The 24531-nt window shown below is 41.9% G+C and overlaps 2 protein-coding genes and 1 long non-coding RNA gene across 8 annotated transcripts in view; 1 reads left to right on the top strand and 2 right to left on the bottom strand.

Annotated features, from left to right (window-relative positions):
• The window catches only part of kif13ba (kinesin family member 13Ba), a 32358-nt gene extending 28340 nt beyond the window's left edge, over window positions 1-4018 (bottom strand). For 3 of the 5 annotated variants that reach the window (XM_077520190.1, XM_077520191.1, XM_077520193.1), the window contains exon 1: window positions 2998-3693. In XM_077520190.1, coding sequence (XP_077376316.1) covers window positions 2998-3067 — 70 coding nt within the window. In that variant the 5' untranslated portion in view covers window positions 3068-3693. Of the gene's footprint in view, window positions 1-2997; window positions 3694-3823 lie in introns of those variants that run through there. The other 2 variants (XM_077520189.1, XM_077520188.1) reach the window with 2 other exon arrangements.
• Window positions 4019-4732: 714 nt separating this feature from the next.
• The window catches only part of LOC144018068 (AT-rich interactive domain-containing protein 3B-like), a 61815-nt gene continuing 42016 nt past the window's right edge, over window positions 4733-24531 (bottom strand). For both annotated transcript variants that reach the window (XM_077520195.1, XM_077520194.1), the window contains exons 5-9: window positions 14348-14531; window positions 12005-12264; window positions 10185-10466; window positions 9999-10091; window positions 4733-8927 (exon numbers count right to left, since the gene is read on the bottom strand). In XM_077520195.1, coding sequence (XP_077376321.1) covers window positions 8728-8927; window positions 9999-10091; window positions 10185-10466; window positions 12005-12264; window positions 14348-14531 — 1019 coding nt within the window. In that variant the 3' untranslated portion in view covers window positions 4733-8727. The remainder of the gene's footprint in view (window positions 8928-9998; window positions 10092-10184; window positions 10467-12004; window positions 12265-14347; window positions 14532-24531) is intronic.
• Window positions 22391-24486, top strand: LOC144017194 (uncharacterized). The gene is made up of 3 exons (XR_013283128.1): window positions 22391-23085; window positions 23248-23337; window positions 23676-24486. It is a non-coding gene; the product is annotated as an uncharacterized LOC144017194 (long non-coding RNA).

The following is a 24531-nucleotide window of genomic DNA, read 5'->3' on the forward strand; positions in this document are numbered from 1 at the left end:
GGCCTTCCTGGGTGGAGTTTGTATGTTCTCCCCGTGCCTGTGTGGGTCTTCTCCGGGTACTCCGGTCTCCTCCCACATTCCAAAGACATGCATGGCAGGTTAATTGGGCGCTCCGAATTGTCCTTAGGTGTGCTTGAGAGTGTGGATGCTTGTTCGTCTCTGTGTGTCCTGCGATTGGCTGGCAACCAGTCCAGGGTGTACCCCGCCTACTGCCCAAAGCCAGCTGAGATGGGCTCCATCGACCCTTGTGAGGAAAAAGCGGTCAAGAAAATGGATGGATGGATGGATGGAGGGCAGGCGACTTTCGAGGGGTTTCGTGCTGGTTGGCCCGCCCAGTGTGCACCCTGGTCGGCCACCAATGCAATACACAGCTGTCTCTTTTGTTTCCGAAATAACTGCACACGCAATTGTTACGCCCAACACACAGATTGTTACTGACATAAATAAAAATAAAAATAAAAAATAAAAATAAAACAGGTCAAATTGCTCAAAATTTTCCGCCTCCTAACTTACAAGTAATGCTAGCTGGACAACAAGTGTGGGCAGCACACGCGTGATCCGAGCTGTCACCGAGCGGTCTTCCCTCGTGACAGTCTTGATTTAAGAGCAGTGACTGCGCGAGATGCGCTGCAGGAATTGTCTAGACACATTGACTCAGTCACTCGCTCGAGCCCGGGTGACAATGACACCTCCTCCTCGACGACTTCAAGTGACGCCCGCATTGGCAGCTGGCCAGTCACGCCGGCGTTGAATCGGCCGATGTGATTTAATGAAGACCAAAAGGGGGGGCGCGGCGGGCATTAAAAGTGTCGTCTGCGCTGCCCGAGCAGCTGTTGTTGCCGATTTACTAGCGGTCACGTGTCAGCCGCGTTTTGCCTTCATTTGTGCTTGACACTTTTAATACAAAATAAATAAAAGAGCCACTAAAGCACACATCCAAAGGCATTTGCAGGCTGCTGTCAAGTGCATGCCAAAGCAACAGGTGGTTCTGGAAGCTGCAGAGTCGACAGTATGGTACAGTCTCAATATTTTGCCAATGGAAATATCACTAAAGTATGACCATCAATAATCAATTGGGTGGAGGGAGGGGACGCATGAAAGCACTTATTGCCTACTACAAATTTAACTATTATCAAATACAAGAAGAGAAAATTAAACAAAAAAATAATTTTGAATAATTTCATTGTCATTTGCTTTTTCTACAACAAAAGCAGAAAAATAAATAAAATGCGAAATCAGATTTTTGTGGGGGGAAAAAAATTGCAGATTTTATTTAAGACCAGCAGTGCATTTTCTCTGATTATTTCTGGTAGGGTACAGTAAGACCTAAAGGGCAGGAAGTGTAACTTTGGCATGCTCTATGTAAACACCTGCTCCGTTAACAAACACAGTGTGGCTCTGTCTCTAGCAAGTGGCCAAAATGATTTTATAGCATCATATTTCAGACTGTCCGAACTGTCACTGCATTTATCTGCAGCCTTCATTTCCTAAAAAGAAGTCAAACGAAAACTATTGATGTTTCACATTTCTTAAAAAAAAAAAAAAAAAAAAAAAAAAAAAAAAAAAAAAAAAAGCGCTTTTGACAATTTGTAAACATATTTTTTTTTAATGTACATTTGAAGATCTTTCATTTTTAGGATAATTTACAGCTATCTTGATTTATATTTCCTTTGAAATGTAATTAGGGCTCCTGTGTATTGTTTTGCATTTTGTTGTGTTTACCATGTAACTGCCCTCGCAAGATGAAATATCAATCTTGCTATTGCCAGGTTAGTTACCATGTCTGATGTCAAATTTTGGCATAATTTAGTTTACACCCCTATAAAAAGAGGCGGAACATTCCATTGATAGGGTCGCTGCCTTACCCGGAAAGCCATGGGTGACATGTTGTGGCATTTTGTTGGCCACTGGTCCCTTCGGAACAGGACTAGCTGAGTTGGCACAGTGAGTCATAACGGCCAGCAGAATGTGAGAACAAGACGAAGCTTTACTGGGGAGGAATGGAAATTTCAATTTCAATGTGCCATTTTTATTTTTTTTTTAAAGCATTTTTACTTCTTGATTTTATTTCTCATATTGTATCTATTCATCCATTTCATCACTAACCTGTCAGGTTCAGACTTGTTAGTTTTCTTTTTGTGTGACCTTTATGAAAAAGCTTCAAAGAGAGCAAACATAAACCTTTTTGACAACCTGATAATCTACCAAAACATGGACGTGGAATCACTTAAGGTATGCACGGTTGGGTTCACAATATATGTGTGTGGCCTGTTTTAATACTTGAGTCATTGTTCAGAATGTTAAAATATTACAATAGAGGTTTACCGATATCCGCAGTTTGACCCTGGAATGGATCATTCCCAATATTTCCACTGTGGAAAAACAGTTTTGCATCCACACAGTCACCCTGTTCCCAAAATGCAACTCAGTGGTTTCGCTCTCTATGGAGACAAGTCATGTCCTTTTTGCTGGTGACACAGCATTTTCACATTTTATTTTTATTTTCAAAACATGACATATTAAGCAGTGACTCTCAACTACTGTGCCACAGCACATTAGTAGCAAATTTTTGTTTACAATAATTAATGTTTGCTTGTCCCCCATCTATGCTAGCCACGTACAGTAACAGGAAGAACATCCAAATGCTTTAGACGGCATCAGATATTTAATCATGTGTTTCCACTCTTTTTTTTGATATATTTTTGGATGGTGTGCCGTATGTTTTTAATCTAAAATATGTGCCTTGGCCCAAGGCTGGGATCTTAAACAACAGGTGACGGCAACATCCTGCACATCGTTAAAATGTCAAAGCTCCATATGTAAAAATAAATAAATAAATAAAATAAAACGCTGCCAAAACCACGCCGACGACATCCAAACCTCCTTGGGGGAGGTAATTATTATGACACACGTTGTCCATTCGTGAATCCAACGTGACAGTGCGTTGCAGATATAAAAAGGACGCGTTTTCCCCCCCCAAACGGAAGTGTCGCTCACCTCTCCTGTTCATGGGCCGAACGCGGACCGCCACCTTGACGTTGGAGTCGTCCAAGCTGGGCTCCACCATGCTGACTGCTTTTAAAGCCGGGGCCGATCAACTCGTCCTCGGCGTCACGATCATCCAAAAACTGAAACCACCTCTGGACGTTCCGCTAGCAGCCAAGCTAGCTAGCTTCGCCCGGCTCTGCTGCTCCACACACCGGGCATGACCACGGGTGTGTGCCGGGGGGTGTTGAGGGGGATATCTCACAGGAAGACTTCCACCACCACTCAGTTTCTTCTTTTACTCATAGTAAATCTGCCCAGGCGGAAAAAGGAAGACTTTAATTTAAAAATGGGGTGAGAGGGGTTATTTTTACCGCTTTAGCATACCAGAAGCTAATTTGACAGCAAAAAAACAACAAAAAAAAACAACACGTTAGCCAAAACGAGTTGAGGAGGAGACGCCGAAGTCGCTCAGCCGAGCCGGGAATGCGGTCATTGTTGCTCATTTCCCCGCTAACATCTCCTGACGAAAGTCGCTTTGCTGTAAACAAGCCGCGGATGAGCCATCCCGTTAGTTGGCACCGCTAAACAACATGGAGGAGCGACTGGGGAAGCGAGCGGAAAAAAAAAGCACCGCCCGCCCGGCTTTGGTCTTCACGGCATTCCCAAACGCTTTAATGCCCTCCTCTTCCTCCACCTTGTGTGTCAAACTACACGGAAGCTTCAGCGTTCGGACTTCCGGGTGAGGTTTAAAAGACTTCAAAATAAAAGTATGAGGCTTTTTTTTTTTTTTTTTTTGGGTCTAACTAAATTTTTAAAGTACGGATATATACCTTACCATTTGGTCAAAATATAGACAGCTGCTCCTGATAGGGTGTCCGTGTGAAATGCTGAGCTGTAGTCAAAAGAGAATTCGAACATGCGTGTCATTTCAGATGTGTAGGAGTTGAGCGTCAATCACCTCAAAGATTACGTCACCATAAGCATAATCAAATCAACTCTGCTAAATAAAAAAAAACGAGTAAGTTATTGAGCTCCTTTTAAATGTGAAATAGCTACGCGATATAGTAGACAGACATGTTACAAACACAATTTATGCCGTCACGTGAAGAAACGTGACACTTCTTGCGTCGGATTTCAAAATAATGGAAGATATGACGTCACGTTCACGCGCTTACACACACTACCCACTAAAGCATTATTAAATGTCGTTTTCAAAGATAAGTGCTGCTTTGTGGAAGGTACATGATTTTTTTTTTTTTTAACCCACTCTGTTGGTCGGTCACTTCTGTTTACATTGGACTGGAAGTCTCATTTTTACATCCAGCGCTCCCCCTAGTGGTAGAAATCTGGTTATCTTTGGAAATAAAAAACGATTACAAACCTGTTGTGAAATTTGCCTGTCAGCTCATTATTAACTTGTGCAATACGCACAGGAACAGTGAACACATACAAAGCTTTACAGATCATCTGGAAAGGTTACAATGCAGTATATTTGACATATTTATGTTTCAATTTAGAGAGAAAAATACTGAGCTCAGTTCACTAACGTTGAGAACAATTTAACCCCATTATAAAATTAGTATTAGCATTATGTTATTAGAAATAATTACAAAATAAAGATAAATATAAACCCACGACATGAGTCAGCTGTCCATCAAACAGGAAATGTCTGGAATATAGAACACATTTGTTTTTTTTAAATAAAGGACGACACAGGCCAGGCAGTAAGATATAAAGTAAAACTTTATCATGACATACAAGTTTAAAGCCCTGAGAACCACGTCTTTATATTACTAATCATATGAACAAAAGTGAATGTGTGAAAACCACTTTGCCAAAAAGTGCTCCTCTTAAATACAATCAGCACAAAAAAACAAACGTTTCAACAAGCATTCACTGTCGTTTTGTCCACGTTTTTCTTTTTTCGTTGTTTGAATCAAAGAGAAAAAAAAATCTATAATATATTTATATAGAAGTCATATCATCATCACGTCCGTGTAATAGCAGTACAAAAATATGCACAAACCCCACAGGAGAACGAATATACGGAGCATTGTACAAGCCAAAGACAACATCAAAGAAAATTGATAAATGAGGTATTTGATAACCATTTTGCATAATGCGCTTGCTTTTTCCCCCATTTCATCTTTTTTTTTAAACATTTTATTTAAACAAAGATCAGGTTAGTCCTTAAACAATCTCAAAGCTCAATTAACTCCCCCACATTTCATCTTCCCCCCTTTCTTTCAAAAGTACAGAACTTGACAGCTTTCCGAGTGACATTAAGCTCGGCTGCAGTTACTGACGACAAAAAAAACAAACAAAAACTACCAAAATGCAACAGCAAAAAGTCAGTCTTAAGACAGCTTCCTTTTAGCGTTCACGCTAGCCGCGTTGAGGTATTGTGGTGTTAAGAAGGGTGCTTGTTACCACTTTTTATGCGACGTCAGAAATATCACGATAACCGCATTCGCCAACGATTGAGCTAGCCTTGAACGTTAATGCGAGCTATCGAGTGATTTGGCCTCACGTGTGCATGTGCACACTCGTCATTCATACAATTAGCAAGTCAGCTAGTGAGAAGGGTTGCAAGTTGGCGTCGCAGACGCTTTGCGTTTAAGATGATTGTCAACAAAATTGGTGTTTACTGGAAATTGTAATGAGCTACTTGTAAGGAGCTAAACTTCTGAACGCTAACTGTGCCACGATAAGTTGCATAACAAATTAACAGCGCGCGGCGAGTCAGCTAGCAAGAGCAGTTTCTATTTAACATCCCACAATGTCAAAGAGAGTCTAGTGGCTTTAGCAAAGCTGACGTACGCTAGTACTTGTCATTATGCAGAACAAATAATGACTTAAACATTAGCGTGTGGCAAGTAAGCTAGTGGGCGTAGTTGCTAGTTAAAAAGTCAGAGATTCTAGTGTTTTTGGGGGGGATCAGTCAACAAACTGGATGTACACCAGTGCTAATGACGCTAAGGTATGTAGCAGAAGTTGTTCAAACTGATATAATCGATAACATTAGCACCCAGTAAACATGTTCGCTAACTGCCATTGACGGCTATAGACGTCAAAGATTCATTTTAACTGAGCTGGCACTGAATGAGCTAGGCAGCTAGTGTTAAGAGTTGCTAGTTCAAATCCCAAAACGTCGAAAATATATATTTTTGTAGGATTGTCTGCAAATAGCAACACAAATAATGCTGTGATCTCAGCGATACTGCACATTAACATGCAATACGTCAGCTACCAGAAAGTTTTCCAGATAAAATCGCAGAAAATAAGATATGTCTCACGGCGGATTGTCAGCGAACCGGGTGCTTCATCTGTCTTCAGACTGGACCCGCATGAAATCCAAAGATGCTCATGTATGTTACATACCATACATAGCTGAACTTGCTCACACACGCCAACAAAGTCATCTCTAGGCCGAAAAGGTTCTTAGTAAGGATACATGTGGTTAGAAATCTATTCGATAGAGAAAAAGACAAAATAAATATCAAATTAATGTGACGTCTGCGTGATGTCCAGCTTAATTATTATTATTATTATTTTTTTTAAATCATTTGATACAGACATGTATTTCAGGCAGCATCTAGTAATGGTCACGAGTAGTACAATAACCGAGTCTCCATGGGACAATGCTGCCCTCTGCAGGACATGCTGTGACATTTACAAGGTTGAAACTAAAACGGGGGAAGAATTCAGAATCCCGTTTATGGGAAAATGCGTGAGCAGTTATCAGTTTAAGGTCCATTTAGCTAGTACGCTCTTTTCCTCACTAAGACAATAGAAGACGAGAAGGATAATGAATCACACAGCTTGTCATCAAGCAAGCTTCTTTTACACTAAAGCTGGGATTTTTTCCCCCCGCCTGTTTATTAACAAATGGACAAAGTCAACTGCGCTAATGACCACTTAGCTTTAGAGCAGGAACAGATGCAAACTGATTCTGTCCTGCCTTCACTTGTTTCTGTTGAAAAAGCCATGAATGCTTCTGTTATGACTCTGACGCGCCAACCTTGCCTATGAAAGATATTTTTCTGGGATTATCTTCTGAATAAAAAAGGGGGCGAAGTCTACTTTTGACTGGTGACACGTTCAGAGGCAGATGTCCCAACACTTTTGCTGTCACGCTGTCGCTCACAGCGTACTAGAATCAGATTGTGGATGATACAGTTGTGGCGATATGGTGCCCGCATCGGAGGCAGATAAATTCTTCTTACAGCTCCGATGGCGCTCATTTTTCGCGTGACAACGCTTCTGTGTAAAAGCCAACCTGCCAATTTTACATCTTTCCCAAATGGTATCAAAGTTGTAACTGACGTCGCGTTGAAAGCAATTGTTCCACCATAATTTTGTACACCAGATACATTGATGTGATGCGTTTGGCTTCATTGCGTGAAAGTCCGCTACAGCTCTGATGCGACGATTTTAGTCCCTCTTCATATTGGTTGCTTCCTCCCCACCTTTTGGGAGGAAGTAGCTAAACCCTCACTGTGTTCAAAAAAAATATATATATATATATTTTTTTCTCCACATGAAAGCCTTGTACATTAGATTAGGAACCAACAGTGAGCACTTTTTTTTTTTGGTATCTAGTAGCTGTGCAATAAACAGACTAAAAATCAGTTCAAGTTCAAGTGATTGTACGCATGCATTAAGAAACACCCTTAACGACATTCCGAGCCGAGGCCTAATCGTGAAAAGACCCCCCCCGAAAAAAGTGGTACAACCGGGGAAAAACAACAAAACAAAAAAAACACAAGAGCATTGAGGTGTGTGTGTTGCAAAATACAGCAGCAGCCATTTTGTCTGTCAGTTCACACTCATTGGGGGTGGCGGGGGGGGTCTATATAGCAGCCGGGGACTTCTTCCAACATGGCCGCCCTATGAGGTATATGCAAGTGTAGCTCTCCTCGGAGAGTTCTCATGAGGTATTTTTCAAGTTCTTCCACGGGGGAGCATATTTGATTTCTTTCCCCCCTCCAACTTCCTGAGAAAGGGACGCCATTTTCTATTTTGAGGATGGCCCAACCTTGGGGGGCGGGGCCAGCCGTTCCGTCGCACATTTCCGACGTGAGCCGCCCCCGCCCCCTCTTCGACGAGGAGGACCGTGAGGTATTTTTCTTTTCTTTGAATCACCCGCGCCGATCTACGGCGTCCCATCCTCCACTTGAGGAAAAAAAAAAAAAATACCCAACTCGAAAAGGAAGAGAAAAAAAAACAGCATAGAAAAACAATTGAGGTTAAATATGGTCACGCTCCTGAGGTTTAAAAATAAAATAAAATAAAAAAATAAAATAAAAGACACCACTGCAGCTTGGGTGATTTGAGGTATGTAAAAAGAGCGAAAAACAAAAAAATCATTCTGTGTTTAAAAACACAAAAATCAAAATTAAAGATGACAAAATGGCAACACACACACACACACACACACACACACACAAAAAAAAAAGATTTTCAAGTTCATTGTGACGAAACCTGTCAGTGTTTGGCTGCGCTGATTGTGTCTAGCATGAGTGCGTGTGTGTGCGTGTGTGAAATGCATAGTTGTGTTGTCATGTTCTAGTCTCGGGCTTTTTTTGTGTTCATGATTGGACAGCCAAGAGGTGGACAGGCTTTATGAGGTATTTGTTGTGCAACAGTCTGTAATCTTTCTCACGGGACAGAATACTCATGCTGGGCTGGGGCCTGGGGGGGTGTTGAGTGGGAGTGGGGGCATCAGGAAGAGATCGGTTAGGGCGAGCCGTTTGGAGCCGGCTCGGCCGAAGCGGGCCCCTTGGAAGAGGAGGACGAGGACGCGGGGCTGAGGGTCTGTCTCGGAGGCGCGCAGTAGCCAAAGGCGCCGGCGGCGCTGGTGGAGGCCGAGGCGGCGGCCGACACCGCCGACACGGCGGGCCCCAGCAGGCCTCCGGCCTTCTGGGCAAACAGGGTTCCTGCAACGCGTCACAAATCGGCAACGTAAACACAATGGCCGCTTTCAACGTCAGACGTGACACTTTAAGACTGCTCGCTTGCTTTTTGCTGTCCATGGGAAACTTCAAACAAAACAAAAAAATGCCGCATTGAACACATTAGTTGTGGAAAGTATATCTGATAACTCTTTACTTTCTTCCTTGCATTTGAGCTTCATTTACACTTGAATAGAGCTTTGCTTTTCATCGTGTGGCATCATAGTGCCGAGAAACTACTTTAATTAAAATGAGCTTCATTTCAACTTGACAGTACGGCCCAAAACTGCCAAAATCCAAAATAAATAAATGACTAAATAAATAAATAAATTATTAAAGTGAAAATACAAACGGATATAAAAAATATAATTCAAAAGTTAAATACAAATGTATATATATATATATATTTTTTGCTCTTTTTAATTCCATTTATATATATATATTTTTTTTTGGGATATAATTATCAAATTATATTTTTATATCCATTTTATTTTCACTTTTAGTCATGTATTTATTTAGTCATTTATTTATTTTGAATTTTGGCAGTTTTGGTCCATACATTTGCAACATGGCCCTGGTTGATCTCTTATACTCTGCTGCCATCTGTTGGCCGTTTTTGTAATTACCAATTTTTTTTTCACCCATTCTCTGCAGTTGAGAGGCTGCATTAAAGCCTTCTGTATGCTCTAGCACAAAAAACACACAAAAAAAACAAACAACAAATACGTTTTTGGGACACTTAATACATTTAAAATGGAACGTATTTATACGTTTTTGGGCACAAATGAGTTAGATATTGCATGCAATTATTTTTTTTTAGATACTGAAACTAAGTAAAACTACGCATTTATTTAAATAACTAAAAAAAAATAATACAAACTAACAGAACTGCCCTGAAAACTGATTAAACCTTACTAAAAACAAAACAAAAACAAACAAAAAAAACAAAAACACAAAAAAACAACAACCTCAAAACGAAATACAAACTTACTAAAATGGAAGTTGCAAAACTATAATAATCCTGCCTGTGATAAAGTTAGCGAAAGTGGCGCCCACCTGAGTACATTGTGCCGTTGACCTCCACAGAGACGGTGATGCTGGCGTTGCCGTTGCTGGAGATGCTCAGAGACATGTCCTGCTGCTTCTCATCTGGTTAAAAAAATAATAATAACATGCAAATTCTGCTCATTCGTTGTTCCCGTTAGTTCTAGGGGATTGACCGGCGATCGACCGGCGGCTGACCTCGGGGGGTGACGGCGGGGGAACCGAGGCGCAGGTTCATGGGCATCTGCGAGGCCATGGCCAGCAGGTTGTGCTGAAAGGCTTGCTGCATGAAGCGCTGCTGCTCCTCGGCCAGACGCGCCATCTTCCTCTCGGGGCCCTCCGCCACGCCGGCGCCGGCCGTCTCCAGCTTCTCGCGGAGCTGCTCCAGCGTGGCGGCGCGTGCTAGGCCCGCCACCTGCTGGTGCCCCAGCGCCAGGGCCATGGAGGGCCGGCCCGCCATGATGGAGGGAGTCAGCTCATCTGGAAGGGGAGGGAAAAAAAAAAAAAGTAAATCGCCTTGTCAATTGCTACTTTCCACACCGCGATTGCTTGGTTCACATTCCTGTAATAATGACGGTCCTCGACAGGAACCTTGCCATGTCAAATGGAGGTCTTCAAAGTGAATGTGGCGTGGGAAGCGTTTTTGTAATCAAGGCTCTCACGTTTGCCCCCAGGCAGACCCACGCCACACCTGGACACGTATATTGCGAGCACTACACAAATAACCGAGTGTCACGATGACAAACACTGGCGTGCATATTTGTCACTTGGGTGCAAATAAGGAGGGGTGAGCACCTTCATGCAAAACTAAACAGAAGCTGATTTTATTATGAAAAAAGCCCAATAACAAATCCACACACAAATGACCATAATAGACTGGAATTAACAAATGCCCCTTTGAGGACTTAACAGTAAAATGGTGCCATCGCTAATGTACATAATGAAGAAAATGGGAAAAAAACAAAACCTTCATATGTCAATTCGGGTCTGCTTCTTCACAGTAAGTTCTATGTAGCCTCAACATGGTATTCTGACTAATATTGTGTTTGTGGAATATGAATTAAGTAGACAAACGGCCATTTCGTCGAGTGAAAATGACATCACAGCTGCTCGGCTTAACGACAAATCACAGTTGACCTGTTTTCTGAGTTTGATCATGTGACGTTTGCAAGGAGAGCTGTGATTGGTCACGACCTGAGCAACTGTGATGTTATGTTCACTCGACAGCCAGTGGCCGGACACGGTAAAATGGCCGCCCCATGCGATGGATAAAGAATGGATGGATTTTGCAGCTTAATTCATTTTCCACACACACAAAATTAATCAGAATATTGTGTTTTGACTAATGAGGCTGCAAAGAACATACTGGAAATATATATATATATTTTTTGTTGACTTTCACTTTAACGCGACCTTATAAAAAACTGAGAAGAAATTTCCTTTCAATCACATTTATTCAAAAAAAAGAAAAAAGAAAACCTCTCTTCCCCAGCTAATTATATATTTGAGTAAAATGGACTTATTCTTTTAACAAGTGACAAATTAACTCCCAAAATCCAAACACTAATAACATTTTTTGCAAATAACGCTTTAAATGTCAATCAAATCAGTTTTTTCCTCCCAGAGCTTTATATAAAATCATATAAATCAACTTCAAAGTTGTCAATGTTTTATTTTTGACTGGAAACTGATATTTCCCAGCATTGGTGAACACAGTATTGGAAGTCCTGAGCTGCAAGCAAAGACTGCAGTTTCTTTAAATGGACAACAAGGGGAGCCATTTCTCTATATCTGGTCAGCACCCATTCCATCACTTGAACACTTGGCGAATCCAACTACAAAACAAACCATTATGCACACGTACACCCCTTTCAATTCAATGTTCACATCATTACAAACAGCTCTCCGTTTGAGCCAAATAACGGACAATACTAAATTTATACCAACAGTTAGCACGTCATATATTTCAGCAGTGGGTGTACCTAATGTTGTGTCCTGTGAGCGCACGGTTCGATTACCTTTCTTCAGGACGGACCCCGGCGAGCCCTGCAGGCCGTTGAGGGCCGCAGAGGGGCCGGGCCCGATGGCGGAGAGGTGCATCTTGGGAGGCGAGAGGATGTGAGGGGCGGTGCCGGGCGACGGCGAGAAGCGGAACAGGCTGCTGCTGTAGCTGGGGCGGCGGCCCTCGCGCCGGTTGCTGTCGATGGCGGCCTGGAGTTCGCCCGGGGAGCTCAGGCCCTTGCGTTCGCACTCGTACGGGTACAAATACTTCATGTACCTGGGAAACGAGACACAAATGTCCATTGCCTTGAGTTCAAATACATTGGAGGATATTACAGTTAACACTTGGAGTGTGCCTAAAAATTTTTTATTCTTATAAGAATCGCGATTCTCATTTAGTACAATTCAGAATAGATTCTAAATGTCCTAAAATAAATTTTATGTAAAGTATTTTATACTGTCTTGCCGTTGTTTGTGTAGTGGAATGCTGTTCACATGTACCCGATTTGGCCACTTGGGGACAGTGTGGTTCCGTGCGTTCTGATGCACAGTTAAGTTGTAGCCATATTAGAGAGTAGAAGGAAAGTCACGATCAAGTTATGCCAATAAAAGTTGATTTTTTTTTTTTTTTTTTTTTTTTAGCAGGGTAGGAAGAGCATATGCCAGTGAGTAATGTTAAGATGCTTCTCCGTATACATTCCTGAAGTGTTTTATATGAATAGCCGTTCTTTTGAGGGATAAAAGTGCTATTTAGCATTTGCGAGTTAGACTGGAGTAGATTTTGACAATTATTTGCTCATCTATAAAATATAAAAATCGTGAGACAGTCAGATTCCCACCCCTAGGTTAACACTGTGTGCTTTAACACTGCAGTATTATTAGTCCACAGCCTGCACTTTATTTCTCCTTGCAGTAGTCCAGAAGTAAAAACAGGACAGCCTTGTTCTCCTCCATTGTTGGTACGAGAGGAGACTGAGGGCAGCGCTGCAGCCAAAATGAGACTGCGGGGTACAAAACGTGCTGAGTGTTGTGCTGACGTCATGGAGTAAATGCAGAGTCACAGCTCCAGTGTTTTCTCTGCCATTAGAAGGCACGTTCAAATGAACATGCAGTATTATGTATGCTGACTGCATCACGGCGGATCAATAAGGCGCTAAGCGCCCCCCGGCATCCATTAGATAGAGCTTGCGGAGCACATTAAAAATACATGAGGCTTCATTAGGGCATCCTTATTAGCGGACAGTGCGGCGTGTGACAGTCCATTCCGGCTTTTTCTGTACGTACGGCGGTGGCACCGACTGGAGCGTTTTCCGGCTTGAAGCTGTCACTCAAGCGGCTGCCTTAGTCCCGGTGAACTCTGAACCCAACCCAGTGGCATCAATAAATGGACAGGCCTCAATCAACGTGATGTAATGGACTCGGGGGGATTGGACGTGAGAAGGGAGAGTGGCTTGGTGGAGGAGAGAAATGGATGGGGTGTTTAGGAAAACAAACGTGCTAGTGGCTCCATTGAGAAACACAGAGCAGGAGAGTCATACAGGATGTAGCCCGTGAGAACATTTGTTGAGCCAAACAAACAAACAAACAAACAAAAACACAGAGATGTTGCTTTATGAATATAATGAAAGCTGTAAACAGCAATGAATAGGCAGCGAATCCTCTGAATGTTTCAACGTTGACTTTGAAATCTGCACAATTAATTTAGCATCGCCCGTCTGTCGAGGATGCTCCCGATTGGGAGTGTTTCTGAGTAGGAGCTAGTCACAGTACAGGTATCAAAGGCTTTTTTTTTTAAATTTTTATTAAACTGTTATTACAGACCTGTTTATCCACTTTTCTGTTGATGGTAGACGTCAGTGTAATTATTATTTTTTTTTTCAAAATTTTCCAAAAATCATTTAAATGATTATTGATCTTTTGACGCCATTGTCTTCCCATATTAAATGGTTTAGTTAAAAAAAAAAAAAGAAAAAAAAAAGCTTGTCCATTAATGTCAACCCTGTGTTTCGGATATCCTCTTCTCACTGGGGCACATTTATCCAAATTCCCTAATAGAAATCTGCCAAAGTCCGATCCTTTGGAATTCATCCAAAATGGCTGATTCAAACGAAAACAAGACTTCTTCTTCAATTTTGGTTATGGCTCCTCGGGACGTTTTTGTTTGATAAACGTAGGATTAGATTAGTGGCCAAATGCATCTAATTTTTCAGGGATTGCTACTGATTGAGTTTTTTGGGGCACCTGAAACTGCAAAAAATGTAAGGTTTTGATCATGTTGAAGCCTCCCCAAATTTGATTCATTGATATAAACATGAAATCACTTGACTGTAGAATGTGTTGTCGGCCATTTTGTGTCTTACTGCGTGCGAAGGGTGAATGCGGCGCTGGTGATGGAAGTGGGCAAGTTGAGTCCCTTGGTGATCTCTCTCCAGATCTTCTTGTTGATGACTTCCACCAGGCCTCCCTTCTCCGTCACCAGCTTGTAGAGCATGTACAGATCCAGCACTTGCTTGGCCATGATGGGGATACGGTTGACCGGGGTTCCTGGCGGACGAAAAAGCAGACTATGTCATCAAGAGGAAAACATATTCAACGCCATGTTTTTTCCCCACATTACCATATTAAAAACAAATAAAAAATTGTAATGATTACTGAGACTGCATTGGCCGAGGGTGGCAAGCAGGCCGGCATGTGTCCCGCACGCCTGTTCAATTTGGCTTGAAAACATATTAGCCCAGTTAAAGGCAATCTGGCTTGACCTGGAAAAGGGGATTTCGCAAACAACACAAAGCCGAGCGGCTCGAGACTTTTGATACAGATGCATTAATCTCGTCAGCAGCTTATCTGCACTCAAGCTTGCAAGGGAGCGTGTGGCGAGCAGCGGGCGGGGTTAGAAATGGGAGCTGAAGGAGGGCGTCGTCAACGCCATTTCTTCTTTTCAATTCTTGACTCATTTTGTTATTTGATTGAAAACAATGAAATGGGACAGACACAACGCAAGTAAAAGCAATTGTCACGTCTTCCTCCGTCCGAGTCACACTTTTGTTCCTCTAAACAAGGGATGTCAAACACATTTTAGTCACATGGTTACAATATAGTTTCCTAAGAGGGCTATTTATGACTGAAAAGAATATAAGTATACAGCAGTGTTTCTCAATTACGTTCAATTACGCCGTCATGCATCACTATTTGTTGCGACGATAAATAACATAATTTGTCCATACAATAGTTGTAAAAGACATACAAATTGATGTCGCACTATGTAACAGAATCATGGGACCGGGGGGGAGCAATGGTCTGAACATATTAAATCAAATCAAGCTTTATATAGCACATTTTATACATTTAAATGCCACTCACGGTGCTGAACAAAACATCCCTAATACAATTAAAAAAGAAAAAAAAACAGCCCCTCCTCCCCATATCTCCATGATCGTACCCACAAACCACAACAAAACCACCCACCCCTGCCCCTATACTAACTGCCTATGAGCTGTATGTGTCTAATCTGTACGTATACCGTATAGTTTACACAGTAGTCTGCTCGGGAGATGGGAGGAGCAAAATGGCCGCCCCGTGTCTTCAATGGCTTGCGCGGGCATATATGGGCTATCGGCTATCCAGTCATATATTCAGATCAGTGGGGGGGAGTCACGGTAAACCGCTAATCTACGGGAAGCAGTGGGTGGAACCTGCAGGATAGTCCAGTATAATGAAGCTCATTTAGAGGATTGCGGCAGTAAATCCACATACCCGAGGTGCACACACAGGGACGCTCGTATCCAGAGTTGCCCTGCCCGGTTAATTCCCGTCAATCCTTCAGCCCTTTAACCTGGAACTGGACTCATTAATGACTTTGGCAAATAGCGGCGATCAGGCCACCCAGATTAGCCCTGATTCATTTAAGACACGTGCAAATGGACCTGCATCAGATCAGGAAGTCAAATTCAGAGCTGGACACTAGTTTCTGGCCAGGGACGGCAAACTGGCGGCTCACAGGCCGCACCACAAACTGAAATAGCACTCGGTTAATTGCCACTGGCCAGAAAAAAAAAAAAAAAAAAAAGAAAAAAAAAAAGAAAGTATATATTTGTTTTGAAAAGAAGAGAAAAATAATTCAGAAGAATTTTTCAGAAACGCTGATAAACATTTAAACACTCAATGTTTTCCATTTAAAAAAAAAAAAAAAAAAAAAAAAAAAAAATGTAGTAAATGGGGGACGAAGTCCAGGGAAAAAAAACACGCAAATATGCAAATTCACAGGTGTCGAACTACTTATATGCATTAACTGTAGTTTTAAATTGTAATATCACCATTCACCACTAGATAGCAGACATGTCTTAGTTGCGATTACACCAGATTTTATACTGGCCTATGCTACAACACAATTAGGCCTAATATTTATTTATTCATTTATTTATTTATTTATTTTGTGGATTTGGAATGATATGCAGGACAAACTTAACATTTTGAGTGAGTTGATTTTGTAAAAAAAAAAAAAAAAAAAAAGCACAATAGTATTCCCTTTTTACAAGATTGTCACCATGTAAACACAATGTAATAATGTCGAAAATGTGAAACGCAAACTGAGCGCGAGGCTGGGCTCGCATTTGAGCACGTTGTAAAGGGAGCTCATGTTGACGACATGCCTGTTCACATGTCATGTGACGCGATGGCAATAAAGCATTTTCTGGCATTGCTCTTTCCTCATTCTAGACGTCAACAATGGGGCAGGTCATAGCGGGTACAAGCTCAATAGATTGAATGGGAGTCGGTTGTCAGGATGTAGAAAAAAAAAATAGCACGTGTAAGATGTCAGATAGAAAACACGGAGAAAATGTAGAGCACTGGCAAAATGATCTGGTGGGGCAAAAGCCTGCTGCCATACAGGTGATGATGCCGCTTGACTGGCCAAAGCAGCAGATAAATGTTGCGGCAGCAAAACATTGGTCTAATCTGCAAATCCAGTTAACGTGAGGCAAAACAACAGTGCCAGTTTCCTTTGCAAACACACACTGATGCAATGACACATTCGACAAGCTGACGCCTATGGAGGCGGGCAAGGTAATGATGCATTCACTGACAGCCGTTTTTCGGAGTATTTTGACTGATTTTTCAACACCCACAGGCTTTTGTGATTACGGCGTTTATCAAATCGAGCTTCAGCAAAAGTTTGGTTCTCCCTTTTTTCTTTCTTTAGTAATTAGCAGGACATTGGAGTAACTTCACAGGGAACGCAAATTCCACAGCAGAGTTCGCAGAAGTGGATGACTCTAAAATGTGGCTATGACGCATCCCCACCAGACGCGAAAAAAAAAAAAATGTTGATCTTGTCTTTTTTTGCCACGTTTCCAGAACGCGGATCAAAAGCGTCGGCCGTGCTTGTCAGTCACTTATATGATGCAGCAGCATCAAGCCCCGCATCAAACAATTAGTACAAGCGGCAGGGTCAGAGATCAGCCAGGGATTATTGATGTGTGAATTAAAGTGCAGGTCAGCAGGAAGCCATGTTTTCACGCGGCAACAATGAGCCCATAACAAATGACACGGGAGCGATTCGCCCCGCCTCCCCCGCCCCCACCGACGAGGTGGTGGCCAGGCCAGCTGCTCGTGAGGTCGCAAACAGCTAGCGCCACACTTCACGTGGACAAAGACAGATGTGCTTTGAAAACACGACGGCAGTCAATGGTGTCGTGTCGGGCTGTCGTCTCATGAAAAGCATCTAAGTCACCATTTTACAGCCACGTTCACTCGACGGATTCAGCAGCGACAGCCGCTCCGCCTCCGGCCCTCCATTACAAATCGCCAATTTTGCATTAAATGTGAACTATTTGTAGATCTGATGCAGCCGATCGCATCTGTGTAACGTTGACTCTTCGTTGCGTGTGCACTTCTGATGTAAGACATTTATTTTTAACTCATTTGCTCCCAAAAACCTATAAACATGTTCCATTTTAAATATTGCCATGGTCCCAAAAACTTATTGATATGTTTGTTTGATTTTTTTATGCGAGAGCATAAAAGGCTTTGAGCAACCTCTGACCTGAAGGTCGCTTAAAGCAATGATAGTTATTACAAAAAAACGGCCAGCAGGTGGCAGTAAAGTATAAGAGATCAGCCAGGTCTATGTTGCAACAAGCTCTTTCCCCAGTGTTTTCAACAAATTTGTGAATAATGATCAAACTTAGCTATATTCTAATGCTAACTTGCTGAAAAACGGAAACAGATAAAAATATACTTTATCTTTGGTAGGTTCCATGTTTTTTTTATAGCAATAGAACACAATATTCTGTGGGCCTTGGAAAATCAGTCAAAATCCAGTAAAACAGCCGGAAATGAAAATGGACGAATGAGTTAAGGGGTAAAGGCTGTAAATTTGAAACAGAGTGCAACATATTTTTGGGTACATATTATGGTGGATTATTATTTTTTTATTATTAAAACATCAATTTTAAACATTTGGTTGGGTGGTCAATTACGCATGGCAAGGCTTGATTGCTAGCCGCCGCTTACTGTCCCGACCTAATTTTGTGTCTATCCTGTCTATCCTAAGTGGCGCGGGGCTGCGTTTGAAACCCAAGATGGCGTTAATTAGTCAACACAAAGTTTCAAATTTCAGTGGTGTGTGATCGCAATATGGGGGCACACCTTTAAAAATATTGACAAAATATTGACAAAAATATGTTCGTCACTCGTCTAAATACGGTATTCTGGTTAATATTGTGTTAGCTAAGCAGCAAAATCCAGCAGTTTTTATCAGAATCAAAAGGCGGCCATTTTGCCACTTGCCGTCGTGTGAAAATTACATCACAGATGCTCAGAGCTCAGGTAACAACCAATCAGAGCTCAGCTTCAGAAAACAGGTGAGCTGTGATTAGTAGCTGCCTGAGCGCTGAGCAAATGTGACGTGATGTCATTGTTAGTCGACAGCAAGTGGCAAAATGGCCGCCCCCTGAGATAGCTCAAACCTGCTGGATGATGCTGCATGACTCATATTCCACAAATGTAATATTAACCACAATGTCATGTTTCGATTAGTGAGGTCACATATATTGTCAAGACATTTTTAAGGTTCACTTTCCCTTTAATAATTCGGTATTTTTCTTTTTCTTTTTTAAAATCACATTAGCAACAGCTGTGTCCAGACAGTCAACAAGCCGCTCTTGCCTTTGCTGTGCAACATCTGCGCCGTTTAACTCCAACCCGCCTAATTGGACGGTCCCAAACACCTCTTTTGATCACAGCAGAGCCAAGTGCGCTTTCATCACAGGCGGCCATTTCTGCCCTTGTAATTGTTCCGACTTCTCCGTCTGCTCCTTTTACTGGCACTGCAGTGCTGTCGGCGATGACGTGGCAGTGAGAAGGACGGGACGGATGGGAGCCCCGTTGCGCTCACATGGCGAGCCGGCGCTCATTTCATCTCTCTTATAAAGCCCTGATCTGTCCACTCAGCTGCTCCCCGGCCCATCTGTAATTGGCTGCAGGCTTCACCTCCCATCATCCTTTGGCCCGGACTGATTTCCCCCCAGGGACACGGCCATCAGGAGCCTAGTGATTAATGACACCGGGGGTCAGGGGTCGCTTTGAGCCCCCCCCCCCCCCCCCCCCCCCCCCCCCCCAGAGTGAGTCCTTCCTCTGCCCCATGTTTGTAGCCCTCCAGTGGCTAGACTGGTAACGATAGGGAGACGGCAGATGGAGACGCGCAGATAGGCGGCGTTGATGGAAGTGAAAAAGACATTTCACTCAAGCAGACTATATATCCAAAACCAAATTTTGGGACATTTTCAACTAAAAATGTTTTCCTTTTGGCTGCTTTTTTTATACGTGATATTTCAACACTGAATAATGCATAGTTTTCAAAAACACAAGTCTAAAACTGCGGCCCGGGGGCCATTTGAGGCCCACGGGATGATATTTTGTGGACCGCTACGTGAAGAACTGTGAATGTTCTGAATTTGCACAGTTATTAACAAATATTGAGAAAATTGGATTCATTGTACTTCTGTTGAATACTTGAACCCTTTTGTTGTGGAATACTTGCGGCCCAGGCACACCGAGATCATCTCCAGCAGCACCCACATTAATTGAGTTTGAGTTCTTGTCTCAACTGACTGCAACTCAGAAGACGGAAACACAAACAAATAATTCTCATAACTTCAATCATACAATCAAATCTGTCAAAACAATGAAAAACATCTTTTCAAAGTCTACGTAGATAATATTCAATTTGTGAAGAGCAGTCAGTTTTGCAGACCTTTGTAAACGCAAATGATTTTGTCAACGTTGCCGTCTATACTTTATCGAACTTTTCAAAAAGCACGGTTGCTTTTTGGTGACAAAATATCTGAAAATGGGTCTTATAAAAATGTTGTTGCTTTTGAAAACTTTTACTTTGGAAAACGGTGACAAACCGCTTTTTGGCCCATTGTCTGACGTGTTACGGCCCAAACCAGTAATCCATTTGACAATCAACAGATTAATCAATTATTAAAATAATCATTAGCTGCAGCCTTAAATAAAACAATTACATTTGATTCTTCAAACTACAGTCCAAACCTTCTGTGGCCAACAAAGAAGGAACAAGGTCATTTAATTTGACCCTTGACCTTTTTTTTTTTTTTTTTTTTTTTTTTTTTATAGCAGGAAACAGCTGTTCCCATTAAAGGGCTTCCATAATAAATCAATTGGGTGCCCCCTGATGAAATTAAATATAATCCCTGATGTTACATGATGGACAAATTTTGCAATATTCTTTTATAATAATTGAGTGACAGCCTGGTGACAGACCGCAAATTAATGTTCCACCCAGCAAGCGAACACTGTGGGGTTTAACTGAAGCAAAAACAGTCAGACACTCTTTTGTTTTACAGTCATGTCTCCACAATTCCAGTGAACCGCAGAGTTATCCCCATTCTAAACATGAATGGAGTAAGTTTGGGGGTTAAGAGGGTAAAGGAGCATTTTTCAGCTTCTAGTGAAAAAGACAACAAGGAAGGACAGGGGGGAGGAGAAAGCGTTGATTATTGCTGTAAGGAAGGCGTCAACCAACACAAACAGACCCCCGCCAGGGGCGTCTTCCTCTTCCCTCCATGTTGACACAAACAAAAGATGATCTCTCACCATGTAATCATTAAAAAGAAAAAAAGAAAAGATAAAAATTGATTGTCAAGCCCACAAATGCCAAAATGTCAATCAAACTTGATATTAAAATGTTTCAGAAAGGTTTTCAAAAAACTATGGTAGTGTCGGTCATCCTCCGCTGATGTGGAGCAGACACAGACAGGACAAACGTGCGTCTGCATGGACTCCACAGGCAAAAAAAAAAAAAAAAAAAAAAAAAAAAAAAAAAAAAAAAGTTTACTTTAAGTCGGGCTGTTTGGTTTATACATGTCAGGTGAAGGGCAGCAAATTGTCACGCCGGCGGGATGTTTGTTTTATTTTGAATGTATGCTCAGCGACATAAAAGGTAAAACAGCCTGGAGTGTGTGGAATTTGCTATCTTTAGTTCAGGCACCAATTCCTATCAAGTGCTCAAGACGTGCACGCTCCACATAAGGTCGGTTCAATGTAACGCTACACTATAGATGTACGGCTATTCTAACTTCTAAGCATGTGTCCTAAGCCACAGCTGACAAGGGGGTTGGGAGCACAATGAGGGACGGACGCTTATCGTTGTTGGATGCAGTCGATCTGCATTCATCGCGGGGAGTATATTTCAGAGCCACCCGCCAATAGGAATGTAACGATAACGGCAATATCGTGATATCGTAATATTAAATCTGCCACAATACATCGCTGTCGTCGTCATGTTACAATATTAAAAGCAGCACATCTGTTAAAAAAAAAAAAAAAGTCAGGTTGATTTCCAATTGTGCAGTTCTAGCACCCTCTGGTAGCTAGTTATGTAGTGTAGTTTAATTTTCACGGGGCATGTTTTGGCCCTTCTATGTTTAAAATCCACGCTAAGGGTCAGATAAAAGGGAACATGCTTGTGAACTGAGTCACTATGCGGAAGAACGTGTGCTTGTATTCGCAAAATAAAATAAAAAATACATCGGAGATGATTAAAGCACATTTTTAATAAAATTCACTGAAAGATAATATGAACACCAGAAAATTTGCTATTTACTAAAACTGTAATCGAAAATCCTGCACATTTTGCAGCGTCTCCACGCTAGATACTGCTGAAAAGTGTCCTAGGATCTAGTGAAAGATGAATGCAGACAAACAACAAAGTAATCTGGTTACAAAAGGTGCCCTGTTGACATGACATGAGCAAATACAGTGCGGTGTTTGATATGATTGCACAAGAGCAGGTCTGATGCAACAAAGACTGTTCATCTCTGAGGATCATTTACCATCTTTTGGGCTCCATTCCAAATGCAAAAACTTACACAGACCGGTTGATAAAGTCACTTCATTTTCTCGAGGACGCGATGCGAGCACATTCTTAGGAAGCATTATTACGCAGAAGGAAGCCTGCCCATACATTCAAGGAGCCGTCTTGTACGCTCCGTCAACTCCATAGTGGAAAAACTACTGGCAAGGCTCCAAACCGCAGTCAGGAGCTGTAAATTTCAGCAGGAGCTTGCTCACAAAGCGGCGGGGGGCTTGTCAGGCCACAAACGATGACACCATTCGAAGCGCAAGTATGCAATTACAATTTTACAAATACGATACAAAATGCCAATAAATCTGGATTCAATGCCACGCAGGTACAGCTCGACAGCATCCACGCTCAAACTTCAAACAGAGAAACTTAAAAAAACAACAACAACTGTACTGTACGCGGAACATTGACATGCTTGTCGAGCTTCAAAATCGACTGCATCATAAAACTGTCTTCGCCGTTTGTGAGAGCGGCCTCGTACGGCGGACGAGCCGGCATGGATCTGCTTGACAAGTGTTACGTGTTAGTTACTCTCCGCCTTCTATTTATTAGCGTTGGCGAGTCCAAATATTGCAAGCAGATGTGGGCTGACAATACGCAGCAACTGGAACTTGTGAAGCTTGCCAGCCTGTCAGGGACGGTTGATTGGATGACATTTTAACCCTCCGACATGCTGTCATCACATCTGAATCTTATTAAAATCTCTAGGTGCCCGTTTTCTTTCTTGTTTTCTGTCGTTTTGTTTTTGCCATTGTATAGACAAATTACTGGAGTCAGAAATCTTATATACTATGTTGTATGTGCCACCATTGTAGTTCAAAAACAATATTCTGATTAATATTGTGTTCCACGTGTTTGTATCCATCTTAGTCATTTTGTCACTTCCTGTTGACTGAAAATGACTTCACAGTTGCTCAGGGCTCCAGTAACAACCAATCACGTCTCAGCTTCAGAAAACAGGTGAGGTTTGACATAAAAAAAAAAAAAAAAAAAGTACACTGAATGTTGATTTGTGACAGTATTTTTTGAAGACTTTTAAAGAATTCCCCTATTTGGGGGCCAGCCGGTCCCTATCCCCCACAAACTGCAGGATCTACTGTATTACATTTCCTTTTTTTTTTGTATGCCTAAACTTTTAACTATTCCCTTCCTTAGTTTCATAGATATCACCATGTAGATGTTTTATCTTGAATATACTAAATGCCCACTAATTGCATTGAGGAACTTATCAATGCAATGTTTGCTCTGCAAACCGAATCGGCTCTACAAGATAATTCCTGCTTTTTCCAAATTACTAGAAATCGAAGACTTGACTGCATCCCTGTCGGACGGGTTGGCATGGTGATCCTGTGCGATGCGGTCAATGCGCACGCGAGAAAAGAAAACGAGAAATACGACTCCCCGTGTCATGAAGATGGTTCACCTGGCCAAATGGAGGGTAGGGGGGTTGCGAAAAGTGAGACGGCCTCTTCAACTGTAACCCAAGTCCCCCGGGATCAACTGACCAGACCCTGATCAAGAGGGAGGGTTATGGAGGCTGCCGAACGACGGACATTTATAGTTTTACATGCAATTGAACAAGAGTCTGTTTAAGGGAATACAACAGAAAAGTCATATATTTCTGACATGCATGCACACACAACTACTACTATTTATTTAACAGGCAGGCAGATGACCTCCCGCTCTATCTTTACGGCTAACAGGAAGATCGAGTTGGAGAAACGTAACCCGATAACCTGGCCTCGTGACAAAATGTCAAGAATGTGTACGACACAAACGACATGACGCAAAGGTATGTTGGATACATAATGGAAGGAGGGACATTTAATGTCGATTCCTTTCGATTAGGCAGCCCTTTTTGTTTTTCGCTGAAAAAACAGAATTGAATCACAAATATGTTACTAATGACTAGCTTTTACCTACAGGAGCATTAAATATTGTCAAGAATGTATATTTAAAAAAAAATCAATTTAGAAAGTGATTGTCTTGTTTTTTTAAATCACGGGATAGAATATTTAATAGTTATTTTTTTCTTATTTTTGATGATGAACGCTTGAAGGCGAAAAGCCACTTTCTGAATGGAACTCGTGAAATAAATGAACTTTTTGACCGCATTCCAATTTATTGAAAGGACCCCGAATATAATTAGCAGGT

This window comes from Festucalex cinctus, chromosome 4 (assembly GCF_051991245.1).
Source record: "Festucalex cinctus isolate MCC-2025b chromosome 4, RoL_Fcin_1.0, whole genome shotgun sequence".
In the NCBI taxonomy this organism is placed as follows: domain Eukaryota; kingdom Metazoa; phylum Chordata; class Actinopteri; order Syngnathiformes; family Syngnathidae; genus Festucalex; species Festucalex cinctus.